A 20,694-nucleotide genomic window follows, 5' to 3' on the forward strand; every position below is an offset into this window, starting at 1 on the left:
CAGTATTAACAGTACAATGACAGGCACTTGGTTAATATTACATAGTTTGCTCTATTTGTTGAATAGCTATGACAGACAATAATGTGCACTGCAATTCATACAAGACATTTATTTAAAAATCAATTCCAACATGTCGTCTCCCGTTTCAGAAGTTGTTCTCTCACAAGCACAGACTCCTCTTTGTTCCCATAGAGTGAGGCTGCAAATCACTATTCTGGGATTTGACCTGTGCCTCATTCACAGCTCTGTCTCCTTGAGCTCTGTAAAACACACCTTCACACTATGGTAATCCTCAGAGGGAGGAAAGTGTGTTCAAGTACCATCTTGACCCATGCTTCTCAGTCCTACTGCCTCACTCCACCCTACACACCCATCTCACCCCACCCCATCCTGTATTAATGCTCCCAATCCTCTTTGTGGGAGAGTGACGTTTGCTACTGTCAGAAACAGAGTTAAGCTCAGCAGGCACCAGGAGAACGGAGTGGAGAGAAGCTCCCAGCCTTAGGAATAACCAAGCAGCACTGCTGTCAAGGCCTCCACAGGGACGTCTCTCTGCTACCTCAGCAAGCCCTGACTTTCCTCCCTGTTGGCTACTCGCACCTCCAGTTAGAGAACATACAGGGATTATTAAGTATGGTGCACCACAATAGCTGACTTCATCAACAGGTCAGCTGAAAAGTCTACCCCTCTGCCTCAGGGCTGTACTGGCCTCAAGCTCCAAGAATGACTGCTGAAAAACTGGAATACAAACTGTCTGGATGAAGAGGACTGATTTAAAGGACTGTTGCTGCTTAAGATTTTTTTTAAATAGGTGTTTTTAAGAACAGAAATTTTGATCTGGCAGCATTTACTCACAACGCTACAAGCTGGAGCAGATGGCTAGACCGCTTTCTCCCATGTCAGGTGTGTCTGAAAGGTGTACACTCAAGGCATTGGGTGTTTATGTGTGATTTTAATTGAACAGCAATTTGAGGGTGTTGTGTATGTGCTGAGAACTACTAGTTCCTTTGTTTTCTTGGAGTGCAAGGCTGTTATTTTGTCAGTGTGTATGTAAAAGTCAAGTGCTTCTAGAGAGTGTATGTGAGCTGGCTGGACCTGGTGGAAGCTATAACCCTGGATTTCCCAGAGATGGAGGGTCATGGTTATGACCGGTTTGGAGATGGAGAGAGAGACAACTATCAGATTGACTACAGGAGGATTGTGGGGGATATGGAGCCTGCACGGCCTCGTATCACAAATAGAGATGGGGAACAACCTCATCCCTATGGAGCCTACAGCCACCCAACACCACATGGACATGGACATGAGACTGCCGCTCAGCGATACAGTGCAACACGTATCCAAGCAGGATATGAACCAGAGAGGTCAGTGTCACAGTGATGCCCGGTCCGAACCATACAACCTTGATGTCAAATCCAGCCCTTGAGTTTTACTAAAGTGACAGTGTGAAGCTTCATGTCTTGTAAATACTATGTCTCCAGTATCAGCTGACATGTTTATCCTTCCTAGATGTGTTAATTGTGCACTTGAACAAGCCTATTTATCAGCTACCGGCAGCCAACCAAATCCTCTTAGCTACTGTACTGCCGTCATAGGTGTATAGAACCACTTTCCATTGACAAAGACAGATCCCTCAATGCTAGCATTTCCTGTTTGTAATAGGATCTGGCCAGAGCATGTATGTGAGAAACATGTCAAGAGTGAGACAAGCAAAACATGCATGTTTTGCAGAAGGAATCAAGTGATTCACAAATACACTTGAATAAGATACTTTTAAGAGACACACGCAGAAGTAATGAATGACTACAACGAATACTAGCTCTAATCTATGATCGACTGCATGAAGTGAGGGTGCATGATGGTAAAAGAGCAGTCTGCGCATGTCTTTATAGTTAATTACACTCAGTTGCAATGCATCATGCTCTGTGTTTGTGTGATTGTATTGCAGCATGGCTGACTACTTAATCAGTGGAGGCACAGGCTATGTGCCTGAAGATGGATTAACAGCACAGCAACTCTTTGCTATTGGTGATGGACTTACATATAAGTAAGAAATCCAAAGATGTGTTTTCCTGACTCACTTTATTGTATTGCTAACACACTGACACAGATGCATGTGGACATAGTATGTATGCAAGTGCACATTCAGAAACATGTGCACAGAGTTATGCAATGCCTTCCATTAAATGTTTATTAATATCAGCAATGACACATCTGCTTAGCTTTTATTATGGAGGATTATAATGAGTAATATTACTTTCAAGGGTGACTGAATGGTTTCACAGACATTAAAAGTGTGTATCTGTGCAAATATCAGTGTGTTAATGGATGCCGGTGTACTTTCCTTAATGGAGGCTATATGCAGGGCTTATCAGTGGGCAGAGGATAAATGCAGAACATGACAGAGGTTTGAGAGGCTGACAGATTATGTCTAATCACTGTTAGCTAAGTTTGAAAAAAACAAAAAAAAACAAAACCCAGCTCTTTTAGGAGTGGTATCAACAGTGCGCACACATTCCTATACCTGCTAAATATGACTGACTGTTGCCTGTCAGTCATGAATATCGTGTTTAATGCACATTCCTTGTTTTACACTATGACCACATGTGTTTTCTGTTTCCTCCCAGTGACTTCTTGATCCTACCTGGTTTCATAGACTTTACTTCTGATGAAGTGGTGAGTACATCATGACACATTTTGTACTGTTCTCTGTCCTTTTTTTTTATAATGGCAAAAAGAATAGTTTCTTTGCACAAAAATTATAATTTACATTTGTCTTGGGTAAAAATAGGTGTCTCTGTTGTTATTTAATGTGTTAACAATGATGTGTCATGTTGGCTGCGAAAATGCTATTATCCCAGACTATATTAAAAATGTTGTTTTCCCTTCTGTTGTATTTCAATGTCCTGACCGTAATTCACAAGCATGAGCATGGGTTAATACTTACAGTCAACTTCTTACTTTGTACAGCACCATTTATTTAAGGGTGCTTGAAAATGGAGTTGCTTATTTGGCTTGCTTTGTTTTCATCTTTGCAAGCTCTGCTGGGACATTAAATTAATTTCATGCTCAAGTCACATGGGTTATGCCTGGATAGCAGGTGTTCAAACAGACACACACCTGTAGCTCTAAACTCTAAGGAGATAACAGCTTTTATTGTGCCCAAACTAATTCTGTATATGGCTAAACAAAAAGAGACTGTATTGGGTTAACAAATGCCAGACCTTTGCTCTGTGGCTGAGCCTTTGTACGTGTGTGAATTGTAAATCATATTTTGTTTTTGGGCACAGATATTGGTAAGAATAATATTTCTATGCCAAATTCTTACAAATTTGTAGGATCTCACCTCAGCACTGACAAGGAAGATAACACTGAAGACACCTCTTATTTCATCCCCCATGGATACAGTAACAGAGTCATCCATGGCCATTGCCATGGCAGTAAGTATAAGCACGGCCTCACATAGATCCATGACAGTTCTTTGAAATGTGCAGGGGAACACTTGGGATTTTAACCTTCTCAGTATAACCTATGAATTCATTTATTTCTTATCCCTGATGGCTGATTTTAGCTGATGGGTGGAATAGGAATTATTCATCATAACTGTACTGCAGAGTTCCAGGCGAATGAGGTGCGCAAAGTCAAGGTAAGACAATGTAGTGACATGGTGACAATGTAGAAAGTTATGTAAAAAAATATAGAATTTTTAAAAGATATTAGTTTGAAAATGGTAGACACTGAAATCCCCCAACCACAATTGTTTTTCTTGGCAGAAATTTGAGCAAGGCTTTATCACAGACCCTGTCGTAATGAGTCCCCGTCACACAGTGGGGGATGTGTTTGAGGCCAAGATACGCCACGGTTTCTCTGGGATTCCTGTCACAGAGACTGGCAAGATGGGGAGCAAGTTGGTCGGCATAGTTACCTCCAGAGATATAGACTTTCTGTCAGAGAAGGACCATGACAGACCCTTAGAGGAGGTATGTCTAGAAATTATGTTGATTATTACTTTATGCATATCCCAGAAAAAAATATGTGCATGCGTTTTATTATGATGTACTGTCCACTGTCAATCCAGGCAATGACAAAAAGGGAAGATTTAGTTGTTGCACCAGCTGGAGTCACTTTAAAAGAGGCTAATGATATTCTGCAACGTAGCAAAAAAGGTAAACCTGCCAAATCATAAGCAGAAGTATTCAAAAATGAGATACAGAGTTGGGCAGTGTTTTCTTTGTTCTCTTACTCTTTTTCTTCTGTGACTTCTCTCAGGTAAGTTGCCCATTGTGAATGACAGTGATGAGCTGGTTGCCATCATTGCTAGGACGGACTTAAAGAAGAACAGAGATTATCCTCTGGCGTCCAAGGACTCCCGCAAACAGCTGCTATGTGGCGCTGCCATTGGTACCAGAGAGGATGACAAATACAGGCTTGACCTCCTCATGCAGGCTGGAGTGGATGTAGTAGTTTTGGTGGGTTTTGAATGTGACTTTTTGATATAGTGGTATTGTAATCGTTTTGTCGTCTGTCTGTCTGTCTGTCTGTCCATTCAATAACAGAATCTCATTATCTGAAGAATGCATTGAGATATCTGCACCAGATTTATACTGTGGATGCATCTTGGCATGGAGCAGAAGCCTATTGAAAATAGATGACCTTGACCTACTTTTTCAAGGTCAAATGGCCTTGTGCCTTGTGCAGTTATAATATCTGAGTACTTTCAAATTTAAATATGTATTTAATAAGTTTTACACAAAGACAATCTAATCTAAATTATAGAGCAGTAACTTTCAACTATACTATATTTGGTCGAGGGGGATTAAAAGTGTGCAGCATGTTATGTTTTGTGATTGTAATGATGATTAAGTTGCAAACTTGGATATATCCTTTAGTACCTGTACATATCCTTATATGCTGTATATATTTCTGTTATCTGCAGTATAGAGTTAGCTTTTGTATATTTTACTATTTATTTGTAGTTTTTGTATATTGTGAATATTTTTAGTACATATTTTCAGCATAGTTTTGTGTGATATTTTTTTTAGTTTTTTGCACTTTAGGTGAAGAAACAGCTGCTAAACTGATTTCCATTTCCATTGTTCCAGTTAAAGTGATAATACAGATCAATTCTCTTCTCTTCTCTTCTCTTCTCTTCTCTTCTCTTCTCTTCTCTTCTCTTCTCTTCTCTTCTCTTCTCTTCTATTCTATTCTATTCTATTCTATTCTATTCAAATGCAGCCTAATGTTATGACATCCATATAGTTATTTGTCATTTTCCTTTCACTGTATCATTTTTTTTTTTTTTTATTAATTTCAGGATTCCTCTCAAGGAAACTCAGTTTATCAGATTAATATGATCAACTACATCAAACAGAAATATCCAGAACTTCAGGTGGTTGGAGGAAATGGTAAGCCTACATCCTGCGTCATTGGAATAACTAAAATCTCACCTTGGTTGCTCTTATTCAGTTTTATTTTTTTCTGCATCTCTGTCTCTCTCTAGTGGTGACAGCTGCTCAGGCTAAAAACCTCATAGATGCTGGTGTGGATGCCCTAAGGGTGGGAATGGGCTGTGGCTCCATCTGTATCACACAGGAAGGTATGACAAAGACAAAATACTGGTTTCAGATTAAACTGTGCACAACTACATAAAACAGATAGTGAAGAAAAAGAGATAGCAAAAATAGTTCACATGTAGCAAACAAAACAACAAACTTAGAGAAGTATTGTAGTTGTCTTTGTCATGTCAAGCATAATTTTATGATCTTGGTTCTCAGTGATGGCATGTGGACGACCTCAAGGTACATCAGTTTACAAGGTGGCAGAGTATGCCCGACGTTTTGGAGTTCCAGTAATCGCTGATGGAGGCATTCAGACTGTGGGACATGTAGTAAAAGCACTGGCCCTGGGTGCATCTACAGGTAACAAACTCTACTATTTTTCTATTTAAAGCTTGTCATTTGGATTATTCATTGGATGCTTTAGTGTACAGGGAGTCAAAACCTTGCTCACGTAAACAATTAATTCCATTTGTAATTGTCTGATCACTTCTATTTTTTGTATTTGTTAAATGTTTATTCTTTTGCTGCTGTGTTTTTGTTGTTTTTGTCATTTCTGTTTATCATCACCGCTTATTCATGACCTATTCCTTCACTTTTTAATATCTACTATCAGTGATGATGGGATCGTTGCTCGCAGCAACGACTGAGGCTCCAGGAGAGTATTTCTTTTCGGATGGTGTGCGACTGAAGAAATATCGAGGAATGGGCTCCTTGGACGCTATGGAGAAAAACAACAGTCAGAAACGTTACTTCAGGTTGGGGAATGAGGTTATTTTTTTGTATATAAACACATATTCAAGACAAAAGAAGTGGTGGGATTTTGACATATTTGTCCTTGTGTGTATGTGTGTTATCCAGTGAGGGAGATAAGGTGAAAGTGGCTCAAGGTGTTTCAGGATCAGTACAAGATAAAGGCTCCATCCATAAATTTGTCCCGTACCTCATAGCTGGTATTCAACATGGCTGTCAGGATATAGGGGCCAAGAGTTTGTCTATTTTACGGTGAGTGCGTGGGCAGCTTTGTGCATGTATGTTTTCTTTAACCGTGCATTTTGTGTATAAGGCCTGTTCTGAGTTTTTTGCCTTTGGCTGCAGTTCGATGATGTACTCTGGAGAACTGAAGTTTGAGAAGCGAACCATGTCTGCCCAGATGGAGGGGGGAGTTCATGGCCTCCATTCGTAAGTTTGACCTCTGACCCCAGCCTCTGGTGACCTCAACCCATCCTCTCCAACTCCTTCTTGCTCTGTTTCTCTGCAGTCTAAATATTTTTGTATCAGTAACTGTCTGTCTTAGCTACTCTTACACTCCAGTCCCTTTATTAGAAACCTTTTACTGTCAAATTCAATGTCATTTATGTGTGGGTAGCAGTCACATTGTCGCCTTTCTTCCTTTTTCTTCTCCATGCTATCTTATTAGATATTCTTTTGTGCCATGTAAGTACATCTATCTGTCGTAACTCATATCTCTCCTTGTATTCATTCATCTTCATTCATAGCTGTTGTTTCTGTGGCTGGAAATGTTATCAAAATGCAAGAAATGCTTACATCTTGGTTTTTTTGTTTGTTTGTTTTTTTACATTTTTCAATCTGTAGTTACGAGAAGCGGCTATACTGAGACAGGAGGAAGAGGAAACTCTCGATCAATACCCAACATCCCAACCCCAGCAGCTATGAGCAGATGCAGCGGGCGCATGTGATTAAACTACAACCTTAAAGCTGACCTTGCCGTACAGCATTTACATTTGAAAACTCTTTTCAGTATCCTGTTTTCTTGTTCCTGTCCGACCCATCTGTGATTCTTTGAAGGAGAGACTAAAAAATGCACTTATACCAGAGTCTAAAGTTCAATGGAGGACAGGGTTAGAGAGGACAACCACATAACATGATGTAATTGTCACACCCTTTGTCTTTAACCTCCTGTGGCCATGATGAAGGTAATATAATTAACTATTCTGTGTATCCTGTTCAGCAAACACAACATGCTTACCATTGCTAATCTAGTGAGAGGCTCAGGAGTATAGAGCCAATCCTTTCATGATGCTTTTGCGGACAAATCCAGGCAGTCAGATGAGGTTATGTAGAGTAAATAAGCAAACTTCCTAATGTTTTAAATGTTTAACATTTTATTTCATTAGAAGAGGAAAACAACACAAAAGTTTAATAGCTTTAAAACAACAGCTATTTGCTGACGTTGAAAGGTTCCAGAAGTGTAAACTAATCCCAGTATATATGTAGCCACGGTCAAATGTATCTACCTTGAAGATGTACATAAAGCTTACAGAGATAGGAGTAAAGTTATAATACATATTGTACAGTTATGAACTTTGATTCTTGCTGCACAGGTTAGCCGTTTGAGCAGCTCTCAGTGTCACTGCTCCAAACGGTTATCATTTCTTCTATTAAATACTGGGAAAGTGCTGTGCTCTGATCACCCTGCAGGTAATTTCACTCTCAGCTGTATATTTTGCTGATCTTTGACTGTTGCAACACTACAGGGACCAAAGCTTAGCATCAGCCTTAATTTTCACATTCATGTATGTATATAACAAGGAGCACCTTAAAGGACCAGATGTGTGTAACACTCATTGTTATTTGGAGGAGACACTGAACAACAACACATTTCAGCGATTTTCCAAAAAAGAGAGGATGTACGTTTTACTTTACAGTCATGGAACTCCAAAAATTAAACCCATTTCTTACTCATAATAAAAATGGGTATCAGTATACCTTGGCTTCATGCATGTTGGGATTTTCTATAATTTCAGTTTGCAAAGACACAATATTAATAATATGGCTATAGACTGTATATAATGCATTATAAATATAATTATCTGTCTATTTCAAGGCTCAGTATTTAAAAATGAAATGGTGAGTCTATGAAAAGTGCTATGGAATAGAATAGTAACAAACTGATTACCCAGGATAGATCTGTAGTAAAAAGTTTTTTTCTTTTTTCTCATGTTGGATATTTTTGAAACAACTTCCATTTCATTTACAAATCAAATATGCTCCCTTGCCATATTCTTGTAGTTTACATTTACCCCAGACAAGATAATTTTCTCCTCCTCCAACAGTCACTAAGAGGTTTGAAAAGTATATTTCTACTGTAAATAATGTCGCATTGAATAAAGATAATTTTTTCAAGGGCTATTTGATATTGTTTCCAGATTGTGTTATATCTATTAGAAATACAGTAGTAATAGTAGTAGTGATAGATAGTAAGAACTGTAATTCCGTCATTACAAATTCAGCTACTTAGAAGGCAATGTAGTTTGTACCTTTATCTATTTCAATATCCAGCAGGTATAAGAACATCCATACTGTCCAGTTTGCCCCCATTCGGTAGTAAATACATAGTATTATAATACAGTTCAATTGTTACAACACAGTGGCTACTTACATTATAATCAAGATACCAATGAAAGGCATTGCAAAGACAAGGGAAAAAAATCCATCCCATGAATTTTTCAATGCTACCTACATTTCCTTGTAATTGCACACAAACACATAAACATCACCTTTTCACATTCACTTCAAGGATTCACAAACAGCATTAAGCAACACACTGACAATTCTGTATTGTTTACTCCTTAGTTGAATCATCTTAAGCCATATGTCAAAAAAGAGGAGATATGCTCAGTTCCTACCAAGCATATTTCTTTTGGAAGATAAGTTTTGTTGGACCTCATTTTCTTATTTTTTTGTCTCTCCTAAATATGAGCTTCATTTTTCAATATGCTCAAAGTGATTGTTGTGGTAACAGTTGCACTCTTTGGCAAAAGAGAGCTGATCCTCACAATCAGTAGTGCGACTTGTTTTTGTGTTCTCCTTAACAACAAATTATTTTAAAATGATTACAGCAAAGAGGAGAACAGCATTAAAGCCGAGAGTCTGATCAGGCTCCCCTTTTAAAATAAAATATGGGATTTTGTTGATTTAAAAGGTCAAGTTTACTTTAGATGTTGTGATGATCATTCCTGTTTACATTAGTTAATTAAATAATTGACATAAAATTTATGTACAGGATCTTTAATTTCTCCAGTTTAACCCATAAAGACCCAGTGCTACTTTTGGAGCAGGTACCAAATAATTTTTTCTCTATTTCTAACTTTTTTGAAGTAATTTATCACCATTTATTGTAATAGTATGTTCAGTAATTTGCATTCTTAAGTGAAAATCAGGTATTTTCCTATATTTAATTTACTGATCATGATTGATGTCCAGAAAAACTCAAATTACAGTTGAGGGTAATTATATCAAAAAAAGAGAAAATGGAGCAAAAAGTGACCTTTTCTGTAAAATCTATCATTAACTGAACATAAACACAGTGTCTCCATCTGCTGTCATTGATCCAACTCCATGGGTTTTACTGGTGAATCAATGTTGTAGAAGATGACAGTGTTTCCACGTTCACTACGGAGCCTCTGAACATTCACATGGGTCATATCTGATGACCATGAAAAGACGACAAACTGCATTTTACACCAATTATTTACATGTATTGATAAGATTAGTGGATCAACAGTTATTTCATTTATATCAGTAAATGATCTTGGTTGCCAGTGGATGTTTGGGTCTTTATGGGTTAAATCAGCAGATGCCATTTTTGACCAGTTCAACATAAGCTCTCTGATTTCCTATAGTTCAATGGTGTCACTGCAAACACTGAGAGCATCAATTTGTCTGCACACATTGACAAACTCTGCCTGGACAGCTAGGTCCCACTCCAGCTGTTTGCTTTCACTCAAATGTTTTGTTCCAGCCAGGCGGCCCGATCCCTGGCTGTCCTGGGAAGCTAAACTCAAGGTTCGATAACGTCTGTAGTAAGAAAGGTGGGGGATCGCTCGTGGAAGGCTGCTGTGAGTAAAGTTTTGTCCTCTGTTAGCCCAAGAATGAGAGCGCAGCTTTCCTGTCTCCCTTGCTTTACTGCAAAGACCTTGGGTGGATCCAGAGACACTTCCCTTCCAATCAGATTGCTCTGGTGATAATGGTTGCTTGTTGTGAGATGTGAAAGAGCTACATGGTTGGGAGGGTCTTGAAGTGGCTAATGTGTTCTCTTCATCCATGTCTCCACAGGAGGATGTGCGGAATAGAGCATTTTCCACAGGACTTGACTCTTGCTTTGATGTTCCTTGGCCAGGAGAACTCAAGGACAGACTGGAAGAACCATGAAATAGCCTTGGCCATCCAAATATACTGTGAGAGAACAGGGATTCACTGAACAGAGCCTGGTCAATGCTGCGGGACAAGTCTATGGGAGATGGGGGTCGCAGGTCCACAGTGGAGTCAGCCAAACCTAGGTTATCCACTGAGGACAAATGAGACTCAGCTATGTTTTTAAGCCTTTGTGGGGGAGTTGGTGGTATAGGTAATGGTAGTACAGGAGTTCGGGTATGGCTAGATTTGGGGACACAGTCCAGCCCATTTCCAGGAGAGTCCACCATGGAACAGAGAGGAAGAGTGTCTGACTTTCCTTTAGTGATGACATCACACACCACTAACTTTTCCTGCTTATTCTGGGACCAGGAATCATGAGAGGAGAGGCCAGAAGAACCCACATCTCCTTGAGATGGTAGAGTAAGTCCTCGAGAAGGGGAGCTACATGAAAGGCGGGACCAAGATCCTGGCCGGGGCTGAATTATGGTCTTGATGGAGGAATTACTGTGACAGAATATGGGATGTGTTCCAATAAGGGACAAACCTAGACAAACACCAATCTCACTGAGCCTGCAGCCTACCTGGAAACCCCACCAGGGCCAAGGCTGGAACCCCAAGCCATCAACCCCACCCAAGCCAAGGGTATGCAGGATCCCATAGAGCTGTAGACCTCCACTTGCTAACAAACACAGAGAAGCCCCTACTCCTGCTCTTGCTGCCCTACCCCAGTCCTCCACTTTTGCAAAGGGGCAACTTGGAGGTCGCACCACTTCAGGAGACCCTCCACTTTCTCCATTGTCATTCAGTCTGTAGATATGCTTATTGTCCACTCGCATTAAGCAATAGAAGATGAGGTAGGAGCATGAGAGAAAAATGGTGAGGCATACAAACACACCCTGAGGTAACAGGAGGATCATGGTGGGGAGGCTGGGGAAAAGCTGAAGTATGCCTGCACATGCTAGGGAGACTCCGAAATGTACCACGGACAGACACAGTAACAGGCAAGGTTTGGGCAGAGTTGAGAACGAGGCGGAAATAGCAAGTGGGAGAGAAATATGCATGCGTGAGCGTAGAGAGATAAGGAGAAAGGCCAAGGAAAAGGCTGCAATCAAACAGGGGAAGGGCAGTGCTGAGAGCAGCAGTGAGGCCAGAGGAGGAAGGCGATCTTGGTAACTGTAAGCATCATAGAGCAAGCAGAAAGCTTGGGTGCCTGCAAATGCAAGAAGGAACAAATGCAAAAGCGTGAAAAAGAGGCTTCCTGGTGGACAGCGTAGGGGTAGACCAAAGAGGCAGACCACAGAGATGAGGCCAAAGACACTGAAGACAGACCCCAGGCCATAGATGTGTGCTTCCCAAGCCAGTCCCCATGTGGCAAGGGCTGAGTTCCAGTCAGAATACAGAGGGACGAAAAGGGCGAAGCTGAGAGCCGCAGAGGGATATACGGACTCAGTGGATGAAAAGTCATCTGGGTCAGTGGGCATCCATGACTGATTTGACGTTTTGCAGGGTGTTGGAGCTGTGTCCAGGTTACCACCAAGTGATAGTGAGGCACTGGTGTTTGAGACTTGCCAGTCGTTATCCTTAGATTCATCTGAAGGGACAAAGAAGTTACGTGTTAGAATTTTTAAAAACCTAGAAAATGAAAACACAATTTTATCACTGTATCACATTTTAGTAAGAGAAACTGCACTCTGGAGAAAATATACAATTACTTAGAGTTTTCCTTGATATTTTTCCATTAACTTTCATTGAGAGAGATTTCATACATTGCTTGGATAAAATATCTTGATATTGACATTCTATTAGTTAGTATATTAACAGACAAATATAGGCCAAAGCACATTGTAAGCACAATCTTTCGAGTCCAAAAAGAGGAGAATCCACTGTGTGTTGAGTTAATCCATAATAAAACAGAACAGGGTTGAAACTGGGAATTTCTAAGTGGGTCACACAGAGAGAGAGAGAGAGAGAGAGAGAGAGAGAGAGAGAGAGAGAGAGAGAGAGAGAGAGAGAGAGAGAGAGAGAGAGGGAGCAAAAGCAAGTTGTGCAACCGTGTGTATGTGTGTGTCAGAGAGAGAGAGTGAGAGAGATGTGTGTTGATTAGCCAGTATCGACCTCATTGCTGCTCTCATTTTGTGAGGCTATTATTAAGCATGGTCAAGCAGTGTTAAACGATCATTAATACGACATCATTCAAAATGGAATCTACAGAGATTGTTTGTGTTTGACTTCTAAACTAGACTATGACTGTATGCAATAAATAATGTAAACAATTCATTCTCCTGGTAAAGTAATGTTCAGAGTATGCTATGCAATGCCATGGAGTTTATAAATGGACTATGCCCTATTTCTGGTGCTGCGTTCGCTATAGAGAGACTGTGTCATTGCAGAGATAGCAAGCAGGCACTGAGACACCTTGGTTTTAAAGTAATGTTTCCATGCTGTATTCTGAGACATTGCAATGTAGGCGTTAATCTTTAGCACGCCATTTTGTGACATAACTGGAGAATTTGGTTGTGAACGGTAAACTGGCCATAAGGCTTAACATTGTGTCTCCCAATAAAGAGTAATTACTCACACAATGCTGCCAAAGTCTATCCCCACCATGTTTATGGACACAACACAATATTTACTTTGACAAGTGAGTGCCAATTGAAGTGTGTAGAGTAAACTGTGTGTATTTGCATGTGTGAATTGCATTCTACATACACACACACTACACACATAAGAATGAAATGCTTCTCCTACATTGACAAGAGAGTGGAAGACTGGGTGGTAAAATCCGTGATTAGATGTCGCAGACAATAAGGTACAGAAGGAAGGTTTAGAGGAAGGACAGACACAGTTATGGAGAGCTTGTGAGTGATGCAAACCACAGTGTGAATGTAAAACAACTCTGTCTGCCTGCAGAATACATATCACAAACACTGCAGATAAAACTGAAGCACAGTCACAAATCGAGTGGACTCTCACCTGTCTCTATGTTGACACTTCCCTTTTGTAAAATGAGACCTGTAGCATCCTTCAGTTCACTTCCTGTGTCATTCATTAGGACAGTCCTCCCTTGGATCTTTTCCTGTGTGGTAGCAGATGGAGTCATGGTCCATCTCCAGCTGCTAGTGTCTGCTGAAGAAGTGGGTTGTTCAAAACTGGGCCCAGGTCCAGTAGACAGTGGTAAAGTGGATTCCAGGTCTGGGCTGTCCGGTGGAAGTGGGCCAGAAAGAAGAAATGGTACCTGGCTATTGGTTGTTTCTTTGTGCACGGCTGAGAAAGTTGGCTGGTCCTCCAGAGGCTGTGAAGAACGCAATATGGATCCATTTATATCCATAGTAAACTCCTTTGCTGGTCGTTTGGTCGTTTGCTCTTGGATGGGTTGTGATGGTCCCACTTGTGATGAAGATCCTCTTGGTTGGGGGCTGTCACTGAGGACGTCAGCCTCTGTGGAGCTCTGTGTGGGTCTGGATACACCAACCTGTTTTTCAGTAGAATACAACTGAGGCACCTCTGAACTCTGAGTGTATTCCCCTAGAAAGTCCTGGTCGCCTGTTTCCTCTTCGGATGGTAAAGGCCAACTAACAGGTAGATCCAGGAAATTGGTATTCTTAGGTGAAAACATAGAATTCCTCTGTGTTAAAATGGATCCATGGGGTTTTTGTGAGGGCTGCCTGTGGAGCTGCACAGCTTTATCAGTGTCCGGTGTTTCCTTGGCATTTTCTCCATTTAATGCCAAGACGTTAATGGAGAGAGGCAAGGAAAGGGGGAGGAGAACATAAAGATTCCATAAAAAGAGCATACTGATGGTCTGCAAACTTCACTGCAAAGTCACATGCTGTAAGTTTTAAGGAGCATAGTCCTTTCTCATGTTTGACAGCTCTCTAACCTCTGGGCTCGGGGAACTCATTTTCAACACACCTGGAGAAAAAGAAAAGAAGAAATAGGAATCAAATTCACACAACAATTCAATTCTGGGCTGAAATAACTTATTAAATGTGTGCATGTGAGATGACAGAATGCAAACACCGACAAAATGCCTTCAGTTATATCCCACATGAAGCCCAGTAATACATAAACAATACAAGAGGATTTAATAGCGCTAGATGTAGAGACATACTTACGCACGTAGCCTCTCTGTTTCTTATGGCCAGTGTCGTTTCAGTGTTCTTACCTCAGCTGTAGTCCATGCTGCTCCAGCCTCTCTAAACACATATGCTGCGCCGTACTGCTGCATGCCTGCAGTCTCTCTGCGTAGCACTCTATGTCCTTTCATACTCACTGTGCTGTGCCCCTCTTCTTTCCATCAGACAGTCGACACATGGGACAGACCCCACCTCCCACAGACAACCCCCTCTGTCCCACACACTGCTGCTGCACAGATCTGACAGTGAGTTTGTCTATGTACACAGTGCCATTCTACTGAATCTGAGGCATCAACCAAACCACGTTATCATCACTTTCATAGCTGCACACGATTTTTCCTCCGTTCTGTCTCAAGCTCTCTTTCGACCCAAACAAACACACATATAGACCATGAGAAGACAGGAAAAGTGAAGAGACAGAAAAGGGTTAAATACATAAATATATCATTGAGACCAGGACAGGCTCATCAACCAAAAAGCAGGCAGGACTCTGCACTGAACTCACCAGTGCTCCAGATCAATATATGGTGTTGGGTGTGATTTACAACTCATGTGCTTTTTCCTGTTACAGTTGGTACCGCATCAACAACCCAGTTTGAGAACATTACAACAGGCAGATGTATCAGAATGTTCAAATAACATGCTGTAAATACTGCATGATAGTGCTTAGGTGTGTACTCATACAGCATTTCTTTGCCTTATTTATGTTTTAAACCAAAGAACTGCAAATCCCCCTGTCCTAACCACTCATGTGAACTCATAGCTGGGCTGATTATTGTAGCAAGTGATGTTAATAAAGCTGATAAACCTCTGATGGTGCCATGTTACACCCCCTCTTATTTTCTCCTTCCAGTGTAATCATACATGTGTGCTGTTTTTGCTCAGTGGGGGAAATCCAGTAGCCTCATGGCCTAATTCAATTCCCCTGGATAGTTTTAAAATAGACACTGATCCAAATACCTTCTGATGTGTTTAGAGTCGGAGAGTTTAAAGCATTATTACACATACTTTCTCAGTCTTGTCTCTTCACTGACCACAGCCAAGTGTAGGATTTCACAGCAGTGTATTATTGTTTCACAGGCATTTTGCCAAAATGAACAAAGATTCTTTATCCGATGATAAATGGAAATTTGGATCAAACTGAGTGACAAACAAATTTGCCAAACACAGTCCCCAAGCTAAGAACAGTGTTGGATGTGGCAGTGAGCCTGACAGCCAACAATGAAGAGCGCAATTCACCCACAGCATCCCAAATCTCCTGCCTTTGCACCACCACTACTCCCTGGATAAAAAACTGCCCTCGCTCACAATTCATCCACACATGCACGTGATGGAAACAGAGTGAAAACAATTTCAGATCATTTAGATTAGATTTAGTGATGAAGATAGGAACTTCCCGAGGGATGTGATTAACCTGCTGTCTGATGAGGACACAGGAAAGCAACAACCCATCCGTAACTAAAGGGGCTGGAAATGAACAATGGCAGGCCAAACATATGAGCTCAGCCAGGGACACGGCCAAATTATTGCCGCCTCACACTTGCTATCGAAATTCATTGGGCAAATGGCTGTTGTTTAGACAAGTCATCCTCCAACAAGACACAGTCAGCAGGGACTGGTGTCCAGCTGGGAATGTGGAAAGTCAGGACAAGACACAGAAACAAAGCTGCACAAGCAAAAAGGACAAAAATACCATGGACTTAGAGTGAAGGTTAAAGCAATGCACTAAAAATAAAAGAACCCATTATGCAATAAAATATGAATCCTTATAGGTTATAGTGGGTGAATAAGGCTACAATTCAATAGCTCTACATCCTGTTTGTTAAATGCACTTTATTGTATTAAATATTTCAACTTCCTTTACTTTAATTTGCCTAATAAACATCACATGTAAGAAATCAGTCCGAGTCTATTTTTGCTTTATAAGTGAACATATTGTGTTTTGAGTAATGTCATTATTATGAGACATTAAGTGGGCTTAGGCAAACCATTTAATCATTTTAGTTTTGGTTATGTTTTGGTACACATCTTCACACTGTAAAGGTTCTCTCATGTAACTAAAACGAATATCACATTGCCGGTCAAAATTATTAGAATACCTGATTGATCTGAAAATATGAACATTTGCAATTTTTTTTGCCTTCAAAACATGATTTTGTTCCTTAATGTTTATGAAACCTGTGGCTAGTTCTGTTGTTTTCATCTACTTTTAACTCTAATATTTACTTAATGAGCAGGATAAGAATTGTACAACAACAACAAATGAGACAAAATATGCCAAGTGTTTTAATAATTTTAACCACCACTCTGCATGGTTAGTCAGTATATCAACATAGAAAATATAAAAAAAGGAGGAGGACTTTAATTTTGAGAAAAACAAAAACAAGAAAAACAGTTCACCAGGCCTTAGGGTAATAGGGGCAGATTTGTAATTTTGTAAAATAGTCTTACTCACTACAAAAACTCATTAATATCTCGTATTCTCTCGTGTTTTCGAAGTTATAAGTACCGCAATGCGCTTTTCTCCAAACCCATCACTTCTTTTATTATTACAAAATAAAAGCTCTCTAGCATTTCAGTGGAAATAAACCATTTATTATTTAACATGGCTCGTTATTTTTTACCACAGTTTCTTTGAAAATGTGACCAACACATCAGATGTAACACATCAGATGACTTGGTTTATCCAATAAAGACCCCAACAGCCCCTGGTAACCAAAACCATCTACTGATCTAAAATGTTTAATAATGTCTGAACCACTACACCTATTAAGATATTGAAATAATTGGTGTAAAATGCAGTTTGTCATCTTTTCATGGTCATCAGATATGACCCATTTAAAAGTTCAGAATGTGAAGTTCATTAGTGAATGTGGAAACACTGTCATATTCAACAACATTGATTCACCAGTAAAACCCATGGAGTTTGATCAATTACAGTGGATGGAGACACCTGGATAATGTTCAGTTAATGATAGATTTTACAGAAAATGTCACTTTTTCCTCCATTTTCTCTTTTTTTGACATAATAACCCTCAACTGTAATTTGAGCTATGATGGACATCAGTCATGATCAGTAAATTAAATATAGCAAAATACCTGATTTCACTTAAGAATGCGAAATACTCAACATAATATTAGAATAAATGGTGATAAATTACTTCAAAAAAGTTAGAAATAGAGAAAAAAATCCTTTGGGAACTGCCCCAAAAGTAGCACTGTGTCTTTATGGGTTAAAATGGAGAAATTAAAAATCCTGTACATAAAATTTATGACAATTATCTAATTATCTAATGTAAACAGGAATGATCATCACAATATCTAAATCAGTTTGGACATTTAGAGGCTCCGTAGTGAACATGAAAACACCGTCATCTTCTACAACATTGATTCACTAGTAAAACCAATGGAGTTGGATCAATGACAGTGGATGGAGACACTTGGATTATGTTCAGTTAAGGATATATTTGACTAAAAAAGTCACTTTTTCTTCAGTTTTCTTTGTTTCTGATTTAATAACCCTCAACTTTAATCTGAGCTTTAATGAACATTTACATAATCAGTGAATTAAATATAAGAAAAAACCTGACTTTTACTGAAAAAAATAAAACAAAATACAAAGAATAATATTACAATAAATGGTGATAAATCACTTAAGAAAGATTCAATACAGAGAAAAAGTCATTTGGGAACTGGCACAAAAGTAGCACTGGGTCTTTATGGGTTAATAAAACTCATATGTTCATATTTTTCAATGTGATTTATCTTTGCCAAAGTCTGTTTCTTTTATTACCCTGGCTGTTCTGAGAGGGAGCAAGTGGATCACATCAATAAGAATAAGACAGGAGAGGATATGAAAAACCAGTCAAACCTGCGGGATGTAATTTAAGAAAGTGTTGAACTCATATAGGATTAGTTAACTTTTCACCAGCTCTTTTTGCTGTAGTTAAATGCGCCCATTGTATCAGAAACATTAAAACAGGTGTAACTGGTTTTCTTGGTTGCTGTTTTGTAAACCAGGGTAAATTTCCATACAGGTCATAATTTCTCACCTTTACTTTGTTTTCCATGAAACATTCATACCTTGATCACAAACATGGGCACAGTGGGGACCCACCACCAGGAAACAGAGCAGACATTAAACACATCCTGCATTATTAATTTAGTGCCCAGTTCATCCCCTCAGTTTATAGAGGAAATGGGTTTATTTATGTAATGGGAACTAATCAGGTATTAGACTATACCATGCTTTCAGAAGTCCTGCATCACATTAAAGTATTGTTATGAACATTAAAAACTTTAAAAGTGTTAGAAGTTAGAAAAATAACCTATACAAGTATTTTTATTTATTTAGTGTTAACAAACAGCATCTTAAATGATGACTTACCTGCAGCCCCTAACAATAATAGAGATTGATTTGATTTTACATTCAACAATATAATCCAGCTATTTTATCTGATGACCATGAAAAGACGACAAACTGCATTTTACACCAATTATTTCCATGTATTGATAGGATTAGTGGATCAACAGGTAATAAACATTTTACATGACTAGATAGTTCTGGTCACCAGTGGATGTTTGGATCTTTATGAGTTAATATGGCTCCAGATTATCACTAAAAGGAACAGAACATCCAGGACTGTGTGATAACATTGTCCCACAAATGCAAACACTTCTGACCTTTAAAGAACAGGGGCAGTAATAAAAGAGGAGGAACAACGGGAAGAATTCCAGGCTGTTAAATCAACACTAAAACACTAAAGCGAGAACACTGGACAACTTTTTTTTTTTTTTAATCTGCCTCAGAGATTAAACACGCTAAATCCTACATACATTGGAAAACAAATAACAAAAGTTCTGGCTTGCTGATGTTTTTAATAATGAGGTGTTATTATACATGTAAAAGTTTACAGACATTTATACAATAGATTTATTAACCTTCCACTAGAAAGAACCTGAAAAGTAAATGTACTGTTAAGTGCAGACAGTGTTTTGAAGTAGACTTGGTAGCTCTGAGACAAACATTCCTTTTGAGTAAAACCTATTCTTCCATTAATTCCCAGAATTTCACATTTTAACCCAAACTACAGCCAACCAGCATTTTTAACTGTCACTAGTTTTATTCTAGAACACAGGTGTCAAACATGTGGCCCGGGGGCCAAATCTGGCCCGCCAAAGGTTCCTTTCCGGCCCGCAGGATGAAAGAGCAAAAATGAACCTGAATAGTCAAGGTTGTCCAAATCCTTTTGGTTCAGGTTCCACATACAGACCAATGTGATCTACAGTAAAAATAACAACACAATAACCCACAAATAATGACAACTACAAATTTTCTTTGTGAAAAATTGTGTGGAAAAAATTGAAGTGAAAAAAATACAAAACATTACACTGTGAAAACATTTACAAAACTATTGTTTCACAATAAATGCAAATAAATGCATAAATAAAAACAAAGATGAACAACCCGAAATGTGCAATTTTAACAATATTTTGTCTGTTACTGTCTTAATAATAAGAGATGTAATATTGTAGAAATTGTTCAAATTTTAGTTCCAAACTCCAAAATTTTAACAATATTATGCCTGTTATCAAATGTTTATGTAACATTGTGTGTAATGTACATGTAAAAATAACAAGTCGAGGCATAATATTGTTAAATTTGCACAAATTTTTCTAATGAAATCTCTGTTTTTTCAGGTTTTTCCATTTTTTTTTGTTAAATGTAAATTTTTTCATAATTTAATTGGGTTTTTTGTACTAAAACAAAAATAAAAACTTGTATTTGTCATTATTTATAGGTTATTAAGTCATTATTTTACTTGTCTGGCCCACTTGAGATC

At 39.1% G+C, this 20,694-nt stretch overlaps 2 protein-coding genes across 3 annotated transcripts; one reads left to right on the top strand and one right to left on the bottom strand.

Moving 5' to 3' along the window:
- The first annotated feature begins 433 nt into the window (after positions 1–433).
- On the top strand, positions 434–8,706 carry impdh1a (IMP (inosine 5'-monophosphate) dehydrogenase 1a). Its single transcript, XM_030135681.1, has 17 exons — positions 434–903; positions 1,127–1,364; positions 1,949–2,047; positions 2,628–2,676; positions 3,339–3,440; positions 3,572–3,646; positions 3,774–3,980; positions 4,079–4,166; positions 4,270–4,469; positions 5,315–5,405; positions 5,501–5,596; positions 5,775–5,918; positions 6,172–6,313; positions 6,417–6,560; positions 6,654–6,737; positions 6,976–6,992; positions 7,152–8,706. Exons 1-17 carry the CDS (start codon positions 876–878, stop codon positions 7,253–7,255), a joined length of 1,908 nt encoding a protein of 635 aa, XP_029991541.1. The 5' UTR covers positions 434–875; the 3' UTR covers positions 7,256–8,706.
- prrt4a (proline rich transmembrane protein 4a) lies at positions 8,515–15,542 on the bottom strand. 2 transcript variants are annotated; one of them, XM_030135679.1, is made up of 4 exons: positions 14,881–15,542; positions 13,689–14,627; positions 10,148–12,306; positions 8,515–9,605 (listed from the first exon to the last, which is right to left on the bottom strand). In XM_030135679.1, exons 2-3 carry the CDS (start codon positions 14,506–14,508, stop codon positions 10,196–10,198), a joined length of 2,931 nt encoding a protein of 976 aa, XP_029991539.1. In that variant the 5' UTR covers positions 14,509–14,627; positions 14,881–15,542; the 3' UTR covers positions 8,515–9,605; positions 10,148–10,195. The 2 variants fall into 2 exon arrangements, with proteins under 2 accessions (XP_029991539.1, XP_029991540.1); XM_030135680.1 differs by lacking the exon at positions 8,515–9,605 and having other exon boundaries at positions 10,055–12,306; positions 14,831–15,542.
- Between the last annotated feature and the right edge of the window lie 5,152 nt (positions 15,543–20,694).

Source organism: Sphaeramia orbicularis, chromosome 6 (genome assembly GCF_902148855.1).
Source record: "Sphaeramia orbicularis chromosome 6, fSphaOr1.1, whole genome shotgun sequence".
In the NCBI taxonomy this organism is placed as follows: Eukaryota; Metazoa; Chordata; class Actinopteri; order Kurtiformes; family Apogonidae; genus Sphaeramia; species Sphaeramia orbicularis.